Source organism: Rhinolophus sinicus, linkage group LG03 (genome assembly GCF_036562045.2).
Source record: "Rhinolophus sinicus isolate RSC01 linkage group LG03, ASM3656204v1, whole genome shotgun sequence".
Classification (NCBI taxonomy): domain Eukaryota; kingdom Metazoa; phylum Chordata; class Mammalia; order Chiroptera; family Rhinolophidae; genus Rhinolophus; species Rhinolophus sinicus.
The window spans coordinates 29,480,074-29,498,369 of record NC_133753.1 but is presented as its reverse complement, the minus strand read 5'-3'; the positions used below and the strand labels follow the sequence as shown (position 1 = coordinate 29,498,369).

At 37.5% G+C, this 18,296-nt stretch overlaps 1 protein-coding gene across 1 annotated transcript; it reads left to right on the top strand.

Annotated features, from left to right (window-relative positions):
* The first annotated feature begins 151 nt into the window (after nucleotides 1–151).
* On the top strand, nucleotides 152–18,017 carry EIF2S1 (eukaryotic translation initiation factor 2 subunit alpha). Its single transcript, XM_019733439.2, has 8 exons — nucleotides 152–628; nucleotides 5,077–5,318; nucleotides 8,696–8,775; nucleotides 10,593–10,744; nucleotides 14,210–14,316; nucleotides 15,717–15,814; nucleotides 16,492–16,635; nucleotides 17,478–18,017. Exons 2-8 carry the CDS (start codon nucleotides 5,078–5,080, stop codon nucleotides 17,601–17,603), a joined length of 948 nt encoding a protein of 315 aa, XP_019588998.1. The 5' UTR covers nucleotides 152–628; nucleotide 5,077; the 3' UTR covers nucleotides 17,604–18,017.
* Nucleotides 18,018–18,296: the final 279 nt, after the last annotated feature.

The following is an 18,296-nucleotide window of genomic DNA, read 5'->3' as shown; positions in this document are numbered from 1 at the left end:
CCGCCACTTCCGTTTCCTGTTGGTACGTGGGGTTGAGGGTGGGCGTGGGAGGAGGGAAAAGGGCCTAAAGCCGGCGATGCCCGGATGTTCAGGCGCGCGCACCACCCAACGGCACCTCAATTCCGGTCAGCTTCCTAGCCCCTCCCGCTCCAGCTCCCCGGCGGCTGCGCAAGGCTCTGCAAGCGCGGGGCGAGAGAACGAGAGAGAAGAGTATACTCTTTCTCTTCCTGCGCTTGTCATTGTTGGTCACAGCGCCACCTCATGGTTGGCAGAAGCTTTGAGAGAGGATTTATTCTTCAGGAACAAGGAATGAGAGTTCTACTTCTCCCTGCGCCTTGAAGGTTTACTTACCGACAACTAAAGATAGTGAAAAGACGTACTTTTCAGGTTCTCCTGGGATCTTCCTTCTTCCTTGTTCCCGGAGGACCCGGACTCTATGGTCAGTGACGAAGAGGGCCTCTATTCTGTTGGCGCCTGCGTGAGACGAGGTGGTTCCGCATGCGCGGTGGGGTTGAGCGAAGCGCACGCTGAGGAGGATCGGCGGCTGCTGCGGGTGGACCAAGTCTGTTCTCTCCGATTAAAGAGCGCGGCGCGGGACCCCACTGCGGGATCCACACACATACCTCGGGTAACTAGTCCCCTAGATCGGTTTCTCGAAGAACTCACTTTGGTTGTGTGTAGTGACATGGGTGGTCGAGAGAGGGTAGGCCCCGAGCTAACACCTCTCCCTGGGCGAGAAGTGTCTGGACACCACCGACACCCCTGGCGGTTTCCGTGTCGGTCTTCCCGAGTTGCAGGTGGCGTGGTACGAGCGCAGGAACCTCGTGAAGGAAAATGGGCCAAGTGACCGTACAGCCTCTTCAATATGCTTCAAGTTGAGGACTCCTTGCGGTGGGGCGGCCTCGGGAGAACGCGGTGACACTCCTGCACCAGGGCTGAGCACTGCTCCTTCCCGGCCTGAGAATTCCGTCCATCGTCTTTTTGGTTTTGTTTTTTGATTTTTCCTCTTGCGCTCCAGTAAATACTACCTCTCCGTGGAAACCAGACCGTGCACTTCAAGGGACCAGTAGGATGGATCACAGTGTTGACAAGAGCTGTCTTTCAAAGGGTCCAAGAGCAGTTTATTCGATACTTTATTTTTAAAAATTGAAGCTCATTTTACCTTAGCTCTCGAGTTGGGCATTTCTGTGGAATGAGTCACTCCTTGAATTGAAATTAAAACATACTTTTAAAGAGTTTATTACGCTTCGCGTCGGTTTGCTGTATTTCAGCACCGGTGAGAACAGACTTGTAGAATTACACGGTGTGGTCTTACAGTTACGCAAAACTGAAAAGATGGGGGAATTTTAGGGTTAAATACTAATATTCAGCCTGAGGTCCCTTTTGTTACCCCCCAAACTTAGGCTACTGTAATGTTGATTAAACAGGAAACATTGTTTCTTGGAGAAAAGGTGTAACAGAAAAGGCTGTTTTTTTCTCCTGATTGAAGTTGTTATTTAAGGGAAGAAAGTTGTAACTCTGTCTTTCAACAGTGTGGAAATTACTTCTATGAGTAGAACTTTACTGCCAGTTCTCAGTTCATCTGATGCCAAATGACAATTACTAATTCTCAAAAGATCTCAAAAAGATGCATAGTGATGTTTGTAGATATTGGTGCTTCCTATTTCAACTTGCAGTGAAATAGTTTAAAAGCTTTGTTGTGTAGCACTCCTATACTAAAAACTAGGATGCAGAGAGCTTAAGTGTTAGAGCTTAATTACAGTTATTGCAAAAATTGTTTCTATCACTTAATATGCTTTACTTTGGAAAGGGATGTGGATTTCCTGTATCCATTGTGGCGACTTGACCATGCACTGGTTGCTTTTTTGCTGTTTTTTTTTTGTTTTGTTTTGTTTTTAAATTGGGGAATATTGGGAAACAGTGTGTTTCTCCAGGGCCCATCAGCTCCAAGTCATTGTCCTTCAATCTAATTGTGGAGGGCGCAGCTCAGCTCCAAGTCCAGCCGCAGTTTTCAATCTTTGGTTGCAGCGGGAGCAGCCCACCATCCCATGAGGGAATTGAACCCGCAACCCTGTTGTTCAGAGCTCCTGTTCTGACCAACTGAGTCATCCGGTCACCCCAGACCATGCACTGGTTTAAGAAAGAAGTCCTTCCTATCATCTAACAAGGCAAAATTACTGGCAACGCAGGTTATTTGAAATTAACTTGGAGTTCAGTTAGTGTATTCTGAAAAATCGGTGTTCTTTACCAAAGAACATATACTGTATTGTAGTACTCTGACATATTGAGGCTCTGAGGGTTAAAAATATTCTGTATTTAATGTCAGAAGACTTGGTTTTAGTCCCTGTTCTCGTACTTATTAAGGATTTGTGCTTAAGGAAGTCACTGAATTCTGTTCCTTGGTTCCCAGTTAATTGATCATTTCACTGTGTTCCTTTCGTAATACCTTATATTGCTATTATTAGCTTATTAGTTTGTTTCCCACTCGACTTAAATTTTTTAGGTAGCAGTGTTAATTGTGTCAGTAGTGCTTAGTACATAGTAGAGACTATAAAATGATTGTTTAACAAGTCAAGTAACAAATGGAAATAATACTTCCTTTGCCTTTTAATTTCTTATATTTGCATAGCACATTATACTTTCTGTTTTTACATGCACTTTTGTTTCATGTGATACTCTCCACAAATCTGTGCGATACATGTCACAGACTAGAAACTACAGTTCCATGGGAATACATTTCCCAAGCAACCACAGCTACGTAGTCAGTAAGAGAGCAAGGACTGGGACCCACATCTATAGCTATTCCCAAAGTTCACTGAGTCCTGACGAGGACTTACTGAGAGCCAAATAAAATAAGTCAAAGTGCTTTGAAAGTTATATAAATGGCCGATATATACCTAGCTTGTGGCTTCTATTTTCCTTACTGATTTTTGAAAAGTTAGTGTAATTATTACCATAAATAAAGAGATATGTTCAAAATCTATCAATCAATATGCAGGTTGTTTGTGAAATGTATTCTTTTTGTACTTACCGGCTACTTTCTGTCTTTCCTATAAATAACATCAGTATTCCTTTATTTACCCTACATATTGCAAAGAGACTTATATACTTCCTAAAGCTGTAACATTTATATCTCCCTACAGGGTTCTTTTACACTATTGCCTGTTTTCTTTAACCATCAAATTAAGCCTGCCTTCCCCAAAATCATCAGCTTTACTATTTGAAGAAACTTGATAAGTAAATGTGGTTAACACATGTTAAAGCTCTTAAAATTATTTCACACATTTTCATGGCATCATTTATTTTGATACTCAGTTTAAAACATTTTTAGCTCTCAAATTTTAGTACTTTACATACAGATATTCGACAAGCTTTTTTTTAAAAAAAGGCCCTGTTTAAAAATGAAACAACCAGCTCAACTGTTTCTTGGTGGGTCATTCTGGCTATTGTCTACTTCCCTTTATCTGCTAAATTTCTATTTTGTCAAGCTACAAGAGAAATACATCTCTGCCACTGTTACTAATACGCTGCTTTATTTTATTTTTATTATTATTATTTTATTTTTTTGGTTAAACAGGATAGATTAGTACTGAAAGTTTTCACTAATCTGTGGTATTCATTGCGCCAGCATTGGATATGTATGTTAATGTTGCTTTTTGTTTAAGATGTTTCTGATTGTAATATATTTATCAATAATATTGAGAGAAAATATAGCCTGATGAATAGTACACTATGGTTCTAGACTTCATAGGTTCAAATTCTGACACTGTCACTTTTTAGCAAGTTGCTTAACCTGTGCTTCATTTTCTTCATCTATAAAATGGGGAGAACTAGGGAGAAAGTGGTACCTCAGGGAGACAGGCAGTGGCCAGATCATATAAGACCCTGTAGGTAGTAAAAAGATGTATAAATCAGTAGGAAGCCACTGGGAAGTTATATGCGGATGCAGTTAGCGGTTCTCAAATCACACTGCAGCAGAATTCCAGGGTTCCGTGAACTGGGTGTGGATGTTCTATCTTTATTTCCCAATTAATAAGAAAAAAATAAGTTAGTGATTTTTCACAAATTTTTCATAGGCCTTTAGATCCTATTGCCTGTCTTCTGAGATTTGACAACAGTAAACTGGTTACGGTTAGCAGAAAAACATGAAAATCATCAACTATGATTAGTTTGAGAGCTTCCCTTTAAAAATGTATTTCTACTCATGGTATGATTTCAGGATTGTGGGTCATAAAAGGAGTGGTGCTGAAAGTAGGTTGGGTGGATCAAAGGGAAGAGTTTTAAATATATATATACTTGGCAGTTAAGAGAAACTTGAACTTTATAGTAATGTAGATCTATAAAGCTATTCTCAAGATTTGGTATACTTATTCAACAAAAGAAAAGAATATTTGGGAATAATGGGAAAAGTAGGAACTAGAAATCATGGTAATTGTGAATTCAATTCAAGCTTGTTTTAAGAGGGGGAAAAAATCTGAGAGAATACGTTTTGGTTAAATTTAATACCTTTCCTGATTAATGAACTTTTAGTTTTTGTCCTGTCATATGATGCTGTAATTTTGGCTATACTGACTTACAGGGTGTATTCTTTAATATATGGTTAGGGTTTAAGTAGTCAGAAGAGTCTTCCCTTTATGTAATGGGTGGAGGCATTACAGTCCTAGCTGATTTGGAGAAAAAACAGCTTTAGAATTTGCTGATAGGTTTATAATAGTAGTGATGCTTCCCGTCATTTGTTATTTCTTAAAGTGGTGGTATTAAAATAGTATTTTACTCTTAAGGTGTACCTTTAATCTTTATGTCTCAGAGGTTAGTTGTACTTTATAGATGGTCATTACTTTTTATGATTCCTCTGAAACTGATGGTAGAGAATCATCCAAGCGTTACAAAAGTGTGGAGCAAAATAAAAATTAAAGCTTGGTTCCTGAACATTATCTGTTTTCTGATACCATTTAAGAAGTTTAAAGAGGTGAGAAGACTAACAACTGCTCACCTTCTGGCAAGATGTAGAAAATGGACATTTCTTTATTTTGACTTTAACTGAGCACTTACTTGATTCTTTTGTTTAAATTGCAGAATGCCGGGTCTAAGTTGTAGATTTTATCAACACAAATTTCCTGAGGTGGAAGATGTAGTGATGGTGAATGTAAGGTCCATTGCTGAAATGGGGGCCTATGTCAGCCTTCTGGAATACAACAATATCGAAGGCATGATTCTTCTTAGTGAGTTGTCCAGAAGGCGTATTCGTTCTATAAACAAACTCATCCGAATTGGCAGGAATGAATGTGTGGTTGTGATCAGAGTGGACAAAGAAAAAGGTAAGTGAGAAAAATATCTAAAATACGAATTTCAGATTTAAATTGGTTTACAGAAAAATATATTGTTTGTAAATTGCCTACAGCCATAAAAAAACAAACTCCTCCTTTCATACCTAAACTCTTTTACGTACAGAGTTGTTAGAGAAGGATGCCAATTAGCCATCTAAGCAAGATCTCTTAGTAATGGTTTAATTAGTACATCCCAGGACTAGTTTTTATTATTGGTCAGATAACTTGAGTTTTATTTCCAGAGGAATTTTCCATTTAATATTTTCAGACCGCGGTAATTAAACAATGTATAAGTTTTAAATTGCATGGCGGTCTGGGTAGCATGGTGAAATCTCTCATTGTCCTGCCCAGGACATGAATCATTCCTTTGTCCAGCGTGTCCACACTATATGCTGCCTGCCCATTAGTCACTTGGTTGTCATCTCAGTTATCAGATTGACTGTTAAGATATTACAGTGCCTGTGTTCAGATAACCCTTATTTTACTTAATAATGTCCCCAATGTACAAAGTAGTGATGCTGGCATTCGGATGTACCAAAGAGAAGCCGTAAAGTGCTTCCTTTAAGTGAAATGGAATGTATGCATAGGGAACAAAATATTCTCTATAGGGTTCAGTATGATCCACAGTTTCAGGCATCCACTGGGAGTCTTGGAATGTGTCCCCTGCGGATAAGGGGGCACAACTGTGTTCCTTAAATTTGAGTAAGTCTTCATATCACTGCCCCAGAAGGACCTAGAATGGTGTCTTATCTTGCATTCCTTTTCTGTTATATAAAATACATAACAAAAAGGAATCAAATATATTTTTAACTGTAATCAGAAAAAATACTTAAGTACAATAGATACATATAAGAGTAATTTCTGTAGCTGCATTATTTGTACAGTATTAATTAAAAACAGGAAACAGCAGTCAAAATCGTGGTGAAATAAATCATGTCACATCCATGCAATGCAGTTTTATATAGAATGAGATCTGAATATTCTCTTGTGCAAAGATGACTGGGGTTGAGATAAGAAAAAAACCAAAGTGCAAAAGATCCTATAGAGGGGATTCATTTCTGATACTAGAAGATTAGGTCCTATTGGAAAAACCTTTAAAAATAACAGCTATAAACCCTGAACAAATATTTTTAAAACTACCTAAAGACAATGGGCATAATCAAAAGCAGGCCGAAACTGAAGGAAGAAAGGAATTTCACTAGCTAAGTTTTACAGCTTTTTGTCTGAATGAATGTTGCAGGTGGCTTCAAGCAGGGCAGCTAAAATTCTAATGGCAGACCTACAGTCTTAATGACTTGAGAACAGTTCTGGACAGCCATAGCAGTGATACAGATTAGAGAAATAATGATAGGGATTAGAGAAAATAGTGATAGAGATTAGAGAAAGGAAAGACAGAGGGAGAAACCCTAAATTTATATATAAAATCTACTCAAATTTCTGGCTGACCCCTGAACTACTAATACAGAGGGTAGACTGCAAGCAATCCAACAGGGTAAAATTCTAAATAGATCTTCGTTGCTTTCCACTTGAAGAAACAGAGCTTATAGTTTTGAAACCAGACAAATAACTGCCTGCTAAAACAAAATCAGTATCCTTAACAGAAACATAAAGGAATTCACAATGATCAGGATACAATCCAACTACTAAACATTTGAAGAAACAGGAAATTATGACCCATACAAAAGAGAAAAGACAATGGAGAGTGACCTAGAGTATCCCTTATGTTGAAATTAGCAGATAAGGATTTTAAAGCAGATATAACTGCTCAAGGATATTAGATATTTTCCTAATCATTACAATCATATTTTTGCTTGTAATGAATAAAATGAAATCTCAGTAGAGAAATTAGAAACTCAAAGCACTAAATGTAACTTCTACAAATCAGAAGTGTAATATCTAAAAATTCCACTGGGTGGGGCTAACAGATTAAAGATGACAGAAGGCTCAGTGAAACCTGAAGATAGTTCATTTAAAAAGAACCAATCTGAAGAACAGGAAAAAAGTAACCTGTCAAATATCAAAGCTTTGTTCCAAAAGAAAAGGAGAGAAAGGGCAGAAGAAATCATGGCCAAAAGTTTCTCCTATTTGCTGAAAAAACAAATTTACAAATTGGAAAAGCTCAGCTAACCTCAAGCAGGATTAATACTAATAAGACCGCATCTAGGCTCATCAGACTATTGAGAAAGAGACAGAGAAATCAAAGTAGCCAAAGGAAGATTGCACATTATTTACAGGGGAGCAGTAATACAAATTACTGTGGCATTCTTATTGGAAGTAATGGAGGTCAGCACATTGAATGACACCTTAAAAGCACTAAAAGAAAAAAACTGTCAAACCAGAATTCTGTAACTAAAGAAAATGTTTCAACAATAAAGATCAAAATGAGACATCTTCAGGTAAATAGAAACTAAGAGGATTTATTATCAAATAGACCTGCATTATAGGAAATGGGAAAGGAAGTTGTTCAGGTCAAAGAGAAGTGATGCCTAAAATCGAAAATATGTAGGTAAATTTTAATGATCACTTTTTTCCTCCTAAATTCTTTAAAATACATTTAACTGCTTGTCTCATTTTGTACCCGTGGGATCGTAATTTATGGAGGTGACTGATGACATGGAGAGGCCAATGCCATTGAAAGAAGATTTTTATCACTTAAGAGATAGGACATGATGTGCCATGCAGGGCCTCATGAGGAAGCTCCAGATTCGGTCAGAAGGCGAAAGAAGCCATGGGAAAGCCTAGGCCAGAGCGTTTATTGAGATGTCCACAGAAAAGGCAAGGCAGGTTAGGGTAAATAGTTTAGGGTGGGCTAGTTTGAATAGTTTGTTCAGGCATTGGGGCATCAGGCTATTCTGGTTGTCTGGTACCTGGCCTTGGCTGATTTAGGGCAGGGGGAATATTGGTGTGGTGTGTGATACTTTGATGAGATAGTTGGGGGTGTGGGCTCTGGGTTGGTTAGTTTGCATATGAAAGGCTGCTGCAGGTGAGCCCTTTGCTGTCTCTAAGAATTGTCTAGCTCTAGGAGGGGGAGTCTCCCCACCTAGTCATCCAGGCTGCAAATGTCATAGCATCAAGAATACTGAAAACACAGTTAATGCAATTGACACTATGATAAATGGATGCCAGATAGACAAATAGCGAATCTTTATTAGGTCCCTCCAGTGAGGTAATAGAGAATATACAATTACATGATAATAAAGATGCATTTCTGAAAACAAAAACTTTCTCATCTTGTGCATTATTTTGTTGGTGGGATTTTAGTGGGGAGTAAATGCAAAGATGACAACCAAACAAGCGGGTTGTGAAAATATGTCGCAGTGATATGCTGACACCTGAACAGAGATCACTTTTTCAAAATTTTCTTACAGGGTATATTGATTTGTCAAAAAGAAGAGTTTCTCCAGAGGAAGCAATCAAATGTGAAGATAAATTCACCAAATCCAAAACTGTACGTTGATTTTTGAATCAGATCAGTCCACTATTTGAATGTGCTTAATAAATAATCATGCCATGTTCCTGGCAGAAGAATAAAAAACAAAACCTACATTTTTTGTAACTGTATATTTTCATTTTGAGTTATATGTTACATAGAAAAATAATTTAAAAGACTTAATTTCAAAGGATTTTGACTATACTGTTTTTGTTTCGTGGTGTTGCTTATGAGCTGATAGTCTCAAAACAGTACTGGACATTCATGTTTTTAAGCTTTTTTTAGGAATAAATTAACTATGGGTGATTTCAGCTGATTTGGCTTGTCATAACATTTAGTTCTTGACTTTCATCCCTATTCTGGGTAAGAGTCACAGAGACAGCTAGCTGTTGTATGTAAGAATGAACAAAGGTTTGTAAAATGTCTGTGAATCCAGGTTATTTTTCTTCCTTTTTTGTTATTTTTGCTGTAATTTTCTACTTCTCCATAGTCAGCATGAATAAAGCAAGAACAGCCATTTCTATATTCTTCATCTTCTCATTTCTATATCCTTCGTCTTCTCTCTGTATTCTTCTATTGTCTGGTCCTATTTATTATCCTTCATTCCCTAGCTCCTCAGTTCTTAATGGCACTATTGCCATTGTTTCTGTTTTCTTTGCCTTTCTCTTGTGTCTTTTGTTCTCTTCTGCCATGTGTGTTTCTGTCCTCAAGATAAAATGCCAAGAAAACAATGTTTAGAAGATTTTTTAAATCTTGCTTAATCTAGTAAAAGAGAATACAAATCTAAAAGCCATCAGATCATTACCTAATCTTTCCCTTTGTTTTAAAACTGGTGTGTTTACTATTACTGCAGTGTGGTTTACACATTCAGTAGTACTCTCGGTGAAATCCCTTTGTAGTGAACTCTAGGACTGTGCCTCTCAGAATATAGTCTCCGGGCCAACAGATTGGCATCATCGGACTGCTCATGAGAAATGCAAGAGCTCGGGTCCCACCAAGTTTGAGAATCCAAATTTGAGAAGCACTGCTCTAGGAAAACATCCATTTTGTTTTATCACCTGAGGATATTGTAAAATAAATATATTAGTAAATTTTATCAGGATGATAAGATGATAGAATGAACAGGTACTATGTTAGTACCTCTCCTCACTCAGTCTCATCTAAAACTAACCTCTTGTTTCCTTTGCCTCACAATTCTGTAATTAACACGAAAACCTCCTTCCTTATACTCTTTCTTCATTAAGCCCTTTTATTCTTAGTATATTAGAAAAAGGTTGGCAGCAGTGGGTAAGTCTGAAGGATAACTTAAATGATAACAGAGCAAAAGATACTGAAATCTCAATACTGGTTCCATGATGTCAGGGAGTGGTAGTAATAATAGTTTATATTTATTTAACAGGATTTATATAATATAAAATTTTATGCATTTGTATAAGTCATTTGTATAGTTTTTAATTTATAGTATGCATTTGTATGTATTTGATCTCTCTAAGAGCTTTGTGCAGTAAAAAGAAGAGATACTAGTATCTCCCTTTTCCAGATGAGGAAACAAATTCAGAGAGGTTAATTGATCTCAGCCAAGACTCGATCTGGGTCTTGGAACACTAAATTCTGTACTATTTCTACTTGATATACCCACTTGAATTTATTATGGGAAAACAAGTATTTCTGTATAGAGAAAGAATTTGTTGGATGGCATTCTTTTATTAAGGAATTATTGTAGTCACATTAACTAAAGGTTTGTTTTTAAATGTTGTCTACTAAAGTGTAAAAATATCTATTTTTTAAATAGCTCTCTTACCTCTGAATTGTTGAACTCTTCATTTTGTTTCTAGGTTTACAGCATTCTTCGTCATGTTGCTGAAATGTTAGAATACACCAAGGATGAACAGCTGGAAAGCCTGTTCCAGAGAACTGCTTGGGTCTTTGATGACAAGTACAAGAGACCTGGTTATGGTGCCTATGATGCATTTAAACATGCAGTCTCGTAAGAATACTTTTTTGGCTCTGCTCCTATCTTCATATCCCAGCTGCTGGGTCGAGAGCCTGATATTGAATAGCACATCTATGTCTTAAATCCTTGCTAAATTTAGATTAAAATATTTCAGTATAAAAGGCCCATGATATGGGCCAATCCTACATAAACCCTATATAATTTCGTATATTTTACCGTTTCCCCAAAAATAAGACCTAGCTGGACAATCAGCTCTAATGCATCTTTTAGAGCAAAAATTAATATAAGTATTATATTATACCCGGTCTTATGTAAGACTGGGTCTTATATTAATTTTTGCTCCAAAAGACGCATTAGAGCTGATTATCCGGCTAGGTCTTATTTTCGGGGAACCACGGTAGTTATATAGTTTCATAAACTACTCCCTACACTTTTCCTTCTCCTAGTTTTTTTTATTGTCTTAGGTGATTTCAGGGCCAAGGTAGATGTCTCATCTAAAACTCTAACCTCTTGTTTCCTTTGCCTCACAATTCTGTAGACCTTAGCCCATGCCACTTCAGCCAGTCTTGCATATAGCCTCACCCAGGGTTTGTTATCACCAGGATTTGCTCTGCCTCTAAAACCTTTAATTCACACATTCTTTTTTTTTTTTTTTTTTTTTTTACCACAGCCCCCGTCCTTGCAGCTCCGACAGTCCTACTCTGTGTCTTAATTCTTATGTCATGCTCTGATGCCAAACCTTTTCTCCCTATGTTTTCACCCTTTCCTGCTTTTCCTTTCTTACTCAGCATAGATGCACCAGGATACATCATTTCAACAACTGTCTTGCCAATACCATGAGCTTTTGCCCTGTTTTTCCCTCTGTTAAATCCAGCTTTGGATCGATGTGTGGCCTTTTCTGCACTTGTAGACTGCTGGGTGGGTGCTGCTAGGGAAAAACCACAGTCTTGCAGGTTGGTGCCCCTGCGTATTCATGGTCTCCAACCTCTGCTGGGCCTTCACTGCTGCCCCACATTCTCTCTGCTCCTGGTCAGTTCCTCCTATTCTTAGAAAGGTATTTCAGAGCTTTTCCATTCTCTTCCTCAGATATCTACTCTCCCACTCTTCCCGCACTTTGACCTGGTGCACTCACTACCTGTTTTATAAAGAAATTAGAATCCATTACACAGGATCTTCCCACTACCTCAGCAAACATCTCCATCCCACCTGTCATTACCTCCTGTGTTCCTGACACTGGAATTCTTATCCTTCCTGCTCAGACTGATCTTACCACCTAGGCCCAGCTACGACTCAGGGACCTCTTTCTACCTGTTATTCTTTCCCTTTATTGGTTTTGCTCCATCAGCATAAAAAAGACTCTAATTTCTCCCATTTACACTAAAAAACAAACTTCTCAACCTTCTCTCTCTCCTGTAACAAACACTGTGTCCTCCTGGTAACAGCCAGACTCCTTCAGTTCTCCATACTTAACTTCCTCCACATCTGCACCTCCCACTTCCTCCTGAATGTTCTTGCTCCACAGGCAGCTTCATTGCACTAAGGTTACTTTCCCATCCTTGTGCTGCCCAGAGGTGATGGTCCCCTTAGCTCTCAGAATGGCCGAGTTGGCTGGGGACTGTTAAAACCTGCAGCAGCCCAGCTCATTTGGTTCTCTAAATACCTTCCAGTTTAGCCCCACATGTGATTTTTTTCTTTAATATCATATTGTGGGAGAGGTGAGAATAGTAATTATAATAGCTAACATTTATATAATTCTTACAGCAATCTATGGTGTAAGTGCTGTTAATCCTTACAGATGAGGAAATTGAGGCAGAGTAAATAATTTGTCCAAATTCATACAGCAAATGGTAGAGCCAGGATTCAAACCCTGACATTCTGGCTGCGTCCAGAGTGTATGCTATTAACCATTAAGCACTGCTGTGTATTCCTGTCCTCCCTGACTTCAGTCCTGCACTCTTTAATCAGTACATGTCTTAACGTGGCTTGTTGTCATCTGGCCCTGGCTTACCTCTCTAGCTTCCACCTCCAGCACTCCCTGCATTCCCGCTCCTCCTTAATATATATTATTCCCTTTCCCTTCACTTGCTTCTCTTGCTTCATCAGTCATGTAGCGACTATCCAGATTTAAGTAATGCTGATTCTTTGCTGCATGTGACTTCACGTTTTTCTTTTAAATAAGAAACAGTTTCTGAGATAGTTGGAAATAATGTTTTACCCTTCCCAACCCATTCCCTTGACTCATCAGTGGTAACCACTATTTTGAAATTAGTTTGGATCATTATAATTTATGTTTTTATGGTTTTAATATGTGTATTCATAAAGTACATATAGAATCATTTTTGTATTTAAAATTTCTCCAACTTGATATGTGTATGCCTACTTCACATTAATTTCTATATAGTATTTTATTGTGAGAATATGTTTATCTGTTTCTCTATTAAGAGATATGTAGGGGTAATCCTGCTTCCCCTCGCTCCTCCTCCCCATTTTTCAAACAGTGATATGATGAATATATGTCTGTGTGTACATGTTTGGGAGTTTCTAAGGTACCTAGGAATAGAATGGTTGGGTCATAGCATTAATTATATGCGTCTTTAAATTTACTCAGTTTCAGCAAAATACTCTCCAAATTGGTTCTATAATTTATAATCCCTCTAGCAATTGTGTGAGCATTCCTATTTCTCTTCATCCTCTCCAACATTTGGTGTAGGTCTCAGATTATTTTTCCTTTTGCCAAATTGATGGATGTACAGTAGTATCTTGTTTTGATTTGCATTCTCTTGGTTATTGGTGAATTGAACAGTCTTTCATATGTTTATTGACCGTTTATATATTTCTTCTGTCAAACATCGGTTCATCTCATTTGCCCTTTTTCTGTTGGTTTGTCTTCTTTTGCTTTGTAGGTATTAGTTAAATGAAAGTTACCTCTACCCAAATTCTTTTGCCTTTCATTCCTTAACCCAGGCTTTTTAAGCCTGGTGCTTGCTCATGCCATTATATCATACCTTTCTTAAAACAGTTCTATCTTTGCTTGTTAAAGTCCTATCATTCTTTTAGTCGTTTTATTTTTTTTTCATTTGTTCAACCGTGCCATTGACTGAGACTCTGGTCCCTGTTTTGTGGCACTTAAGAGGGTCAGGTGAAAATGCTTCTTTATCCATGAAGCCTTTCCTGACTCACTAATTTCCAAGGATGCAGTTATATTTTTAAATGTTTTCCATGTTTTCGTTCTTTTCAAGCTAGATTATCTTATTTAATACCACAATCCAGTGAGATACAGTTCATCCTCATTTTACACATTTGGAAACTGAGGTTTGGAAAGACCCAGAAACACAGTTATTAAAGTGCAAAGCTAGGATTTGAACTCTAATTCTGACACTAAAGCCTGTACTCTTAAACATTCTGTGCATTCTGTGGTATTATGTTTGCTACTGCAATTATCAGTAAAATAACCTTGACCTTTTGTTGGGTTTTTTGTTTGTTTGTTTTTTAAATCAGAGACCCATCTATTTTGGATAGTTTAGATTTGAATGAACGTGAACGGGAAGTACTCATTAAGAATATTAATAGGCGTTTGACACCACAGGCTGTCAAAATTCGAGCAGGTAAATGATTTTTTTTAATTATGTTAAAAGATTTTACATGTTTGAAAAAAGGCTGTTAAATAATGAGCCTTACCAAACAGTGTGTTACATCAACATTTGTAAGTTTTTCTAAATGTGTATTTTTCATAAAAAAAGTTTAAGAAATTATTTTTGCTTCTACTGAATCATCCTTAAATGTATGTATTGACACAAATTGAAACTGCCATGTATGAGTTAAGCTAACCTTAAGTTAGCCCTTTTTTTTTTAAGGGGGCTGGTTGCATACTTTAAAATATTCTAACAATGCAGTAATATCCTCCCATGTCCCTGGATTAATAGCTTGGAATATTTTATTTCAGACATTTTTCCTAACTTATATACTGTGTAGGAATGTATGCTGTTTACACTCAGATATAACTTTTTTTTGTTTTTACAAAGATGGGATCATACTATGCAAAGTTTTCTCCAACTAGCTTTTTCCACTTGGTATATCATGGCTGCCCTTCCATGTAGAACATTGGAATCCTTTTCATTCTTTTTAATTGCTAGGTAATACTCCGTAGAATGATAAACCTTAACAGAAACCAGCCCTCTCTTGCAGAACATGTATGTTGTGCCAAGTTTTTAATTACTACAAAAACCCTATAAATTAATACCCTTATACATATATACTAACCCATTTATGTAAGTGTTCTGTAAGGCAAATTCCTAAAAGAATTGCTAGGTCAAAGTGTATGCAACTTCTAAACTGTTCTAAACAATTTGCAATTATTGTTTCATTCAGTCTTTAAAACACTCCTCTCCATTTTATAAACAAGAAACTGAGGTACAGAGAGGTTGGAATCATGATTCATGGCAGCACACGGTAGCCCACTGCAGCACTCGGCAGCTCATGCCAACTTGCGGCTCACGGCAGCCCAGCTCCAGGGAGAGTTGTTGTTCACAATCTTAGCTGTAGAGGGCGCAGCTCCCTGGCTCATGTGGGAATCGAACCTGCGACCTCGGCGTTAGGAGCATGGTGCTCCAACCACCTGAGCCACCGGGCCGGTCCTTAACTTTTTATTTATTATTTTAAGTGTGTTTTTCCAGGACCCATCAGCTCTAAGTCCAGTAGTTGTTTCAATCTAGTTGTGGAGGGCGCAGTTCACAATTGCCCATGTGGGGATCAAACCGGCAACCTTGTTATTAAGAGCACCGCACTCTAACCAAGCGAGCTATCCGGCCACCCCCATATTCAGATAGTCTTTAATTATGAAAGTTAATAGCTGGGATTGGTCTGTAATTGAAAAGATGATGAAAGCTTTCATAAGTGTTTAAATACTTACATATTTGCCCTATCTCTGATTTCTTTTACGCCTTTAAATTTTTATTTTATTTTTTTGCATTTTTTGGTATAAGCTTTTGAATTTTTATAATTTTAGATATTGAAGTGGCTTGTTATGGTTATGAAGGCATTGATGCCGTAAAAGAAGCCTTGAGAGCAGGTTTGAATTGTTCTACAGAAACCATGCCCATCAAGGTGAGTAGCCAGTTTTCTCCCTCCCTGCTAAATACCCACCTAAACCAAATCAGGTTTTGTTTTTGATCATGTTTTGGAACAAGTATTATGAAAAGTGGTTCTTGGTGATAACGGTATTTCTAGGGGATGTTAAAACCATGTGTAGGGTTTTTGTTGCAGCTACTAATCACTGTCACAAGGGTGGAGATTCCAATTGATATTTAGTGCCAGAGGATTCCTTTACATACCCATAATGCTCATAGAATCTTGGAAAAGGCAACATATTCTCATATTCACGTACAACTTTTAGGAGGTTTGGTTGTTCATTAGCAATCAAATTAACTCAATGGTTGTTACTCATTGTAAGAATTTCTGTCAGTTTAGTGTAGAACCAAATAGGAATTTTTGTTTGTTTTAAAGATAAATCATCCATTATGCTGATGATGGCTGTAGTTAGTTTAGCCACCAAAGACACCCACAAGTTGTGATTCTTCATATGCAGTGTTGCAGTGGGCTTGATTAGATCACTATCAGCTTTTGCTATAACAACAAACCACCCCAAATGGCTTGCCTATAGAATTGGGAGTTAAGTTTTGGGGTGATTTGCTAAGGCAGCAGATTAGCAAAATAAGTCTTGAACATCCTAATAGTTATGAGTTCTTTAGATATACTTGTAAAATGGCTTTCTGTCTTTGTAGATTAATCTAATAGCCCCTCCTCGGTATGTGATGACCACAACAACCCTGGAGAGAACAGAAGGTCTCTCTGTCCTCAATCAGGCTATGGCTGTTATAAAAGAAAAGATTGAGGAAAAGAGGGGCGTCTTCAATGTGCAAATGGAGGTGAGAGCAATACTGTTTTTGCCTTATTCTTACCGAAGTTTTTAAGAAAATTAAATCACCTGAATGATTTGCATTCTAAAATCTTAAAACATAGGATACATTTAGGATTACTATTCTGCTACCCATAAAATAATTATTGACTTAGAGGGTTTCTAAAAGGGCAGGGTTTTTGTAAGTAAATAAGAACTATATCATAGGACAGGTATTGAAAACTATGGTCACTGGTGGTGTTAGGTTCCACCCCCCACCCCCACCCCTGAGGGGAAAAAATAGACAATAAAAATGTGTGATTAGTTATTGTCAGAAATGAATGTGAAATACTTAAAATTTGATCTCAGGATTAGAAAAAGGAGTAGTTGCCTATATGTCCCTCATCTCAACAAAAATAAAACCGAATTTTCATATGTATATATAAAAATAAATATTTATGTAAATACACATATACATATAATTCCTTCTGTGGAAAGAAATAGTAAATAATTTACTTTGAACCTAGAAGATTGCATTTTTACAAGATGTCTTTTTATGGGTTTGAAAGCTAATAGCCACTGAGATTTTTATATATCTTCATTATTAGCCTGTAAAAATGACTAGTATTTGATTTTAATGCACACTTATTTCTTTTTTCTGTTTTGTCTTATTCTCATAAATTTCCTCCATTATTGATCTAATGGAATTTATCAGTGATATGTCATCACTCAAAAGTGAATAGATAATAGCAGAGTTGTTAGAAAGAAAAATGTTTCTTTAAGAGTTAATATGCTGGGCAATGATAGTATTGAAAGTGAGTTTTGTGTACTATTTAACTACTTTACTTTGAAATTATGCCTCTGCTTCCACAGCCCAAAGTGGTCACAGATACAGATGAGACCGAACTTGCAAGGCAGATGGAGAGGCTTGAGAGAGAAAATGCAGAAGTGGATGGAGATGATGATGCAGAAGAAATGGAAGCCAAAGCCGAAGATTAATTTCATGGGAAACAGAGTCCAGTTTAAGGAACACAGAGCAGCCCTTGCTGGCTGGAAACCCTAGACTTAAAAGTTTTCCAGTATTGAGAACGTCAAAGCTGAATATTTTTTATTTCCAAGTATTTAAAGGTTCCAACAGACCAAAACGTGCAATGCCCTCCTAAATGTCAGCTGTCCTGACACAGCTCCAGCACATTGAGCATTTTTTAAGTGAATGGCCTAATTTCACTGGAGACAAATCTTTAAGTTAAGAACAGTCATAAAATTGGGTTTGTGATTGCCATTTCTGATGTCTCCAGATTGATACCCCTTTGCCTCCCATGAAATTTACCAGGGGCGCCCAAAGCAAACAACCCCAACCTTTCTATATAAAATGTATCAAACAAACGTTAAATAAATTTCTGGGATATTTAACTATAGGCTTCTTCCTTCTTGTCACCAGTAAAAGCATTATGATTACTAAGACGCTAATTCTATTCATTTTAGTCTAGATGTAGAACTGTAAGGGCAGTTAGGTGACCAAAGGATCTATACAGCAGATCCTTTCAGGAGGAGAGGGCTCAGAGGAAATAATTTTAACCACAGTGAAAGCTGACTCTTAGGGGGGGAAAAGCCTTAAAATGCAATTAAAGAACTACATTGGTTGTTTGCCTCTTACGTGTTTGAGACTGATGACAGCATGTATGAGGGAGA

Coding starts and splice junctions, on each gene's coding strand:
- EIF2S1 (XM_019733439.2), top strand. CDS start 5,078: ATGCCGGGTCTAAGTTGTAGATTTTATCAACACAAATTTCCTGAGGTG. Junction 15,815..16,491: donor CAGAAACCATGCCCATCAAG/GTGAGTAGCCAG, acceptor CTGTCTTTGTAG/ATTAATCTAATAGCCCCTCC. Junction 16,636..17,477: donor TCTTCAATGTGCAAATGGAG/GTGAGAGCAATA, acceptor CTGCTTCCACAG/CCCAAAGTGGTCACAGATAC.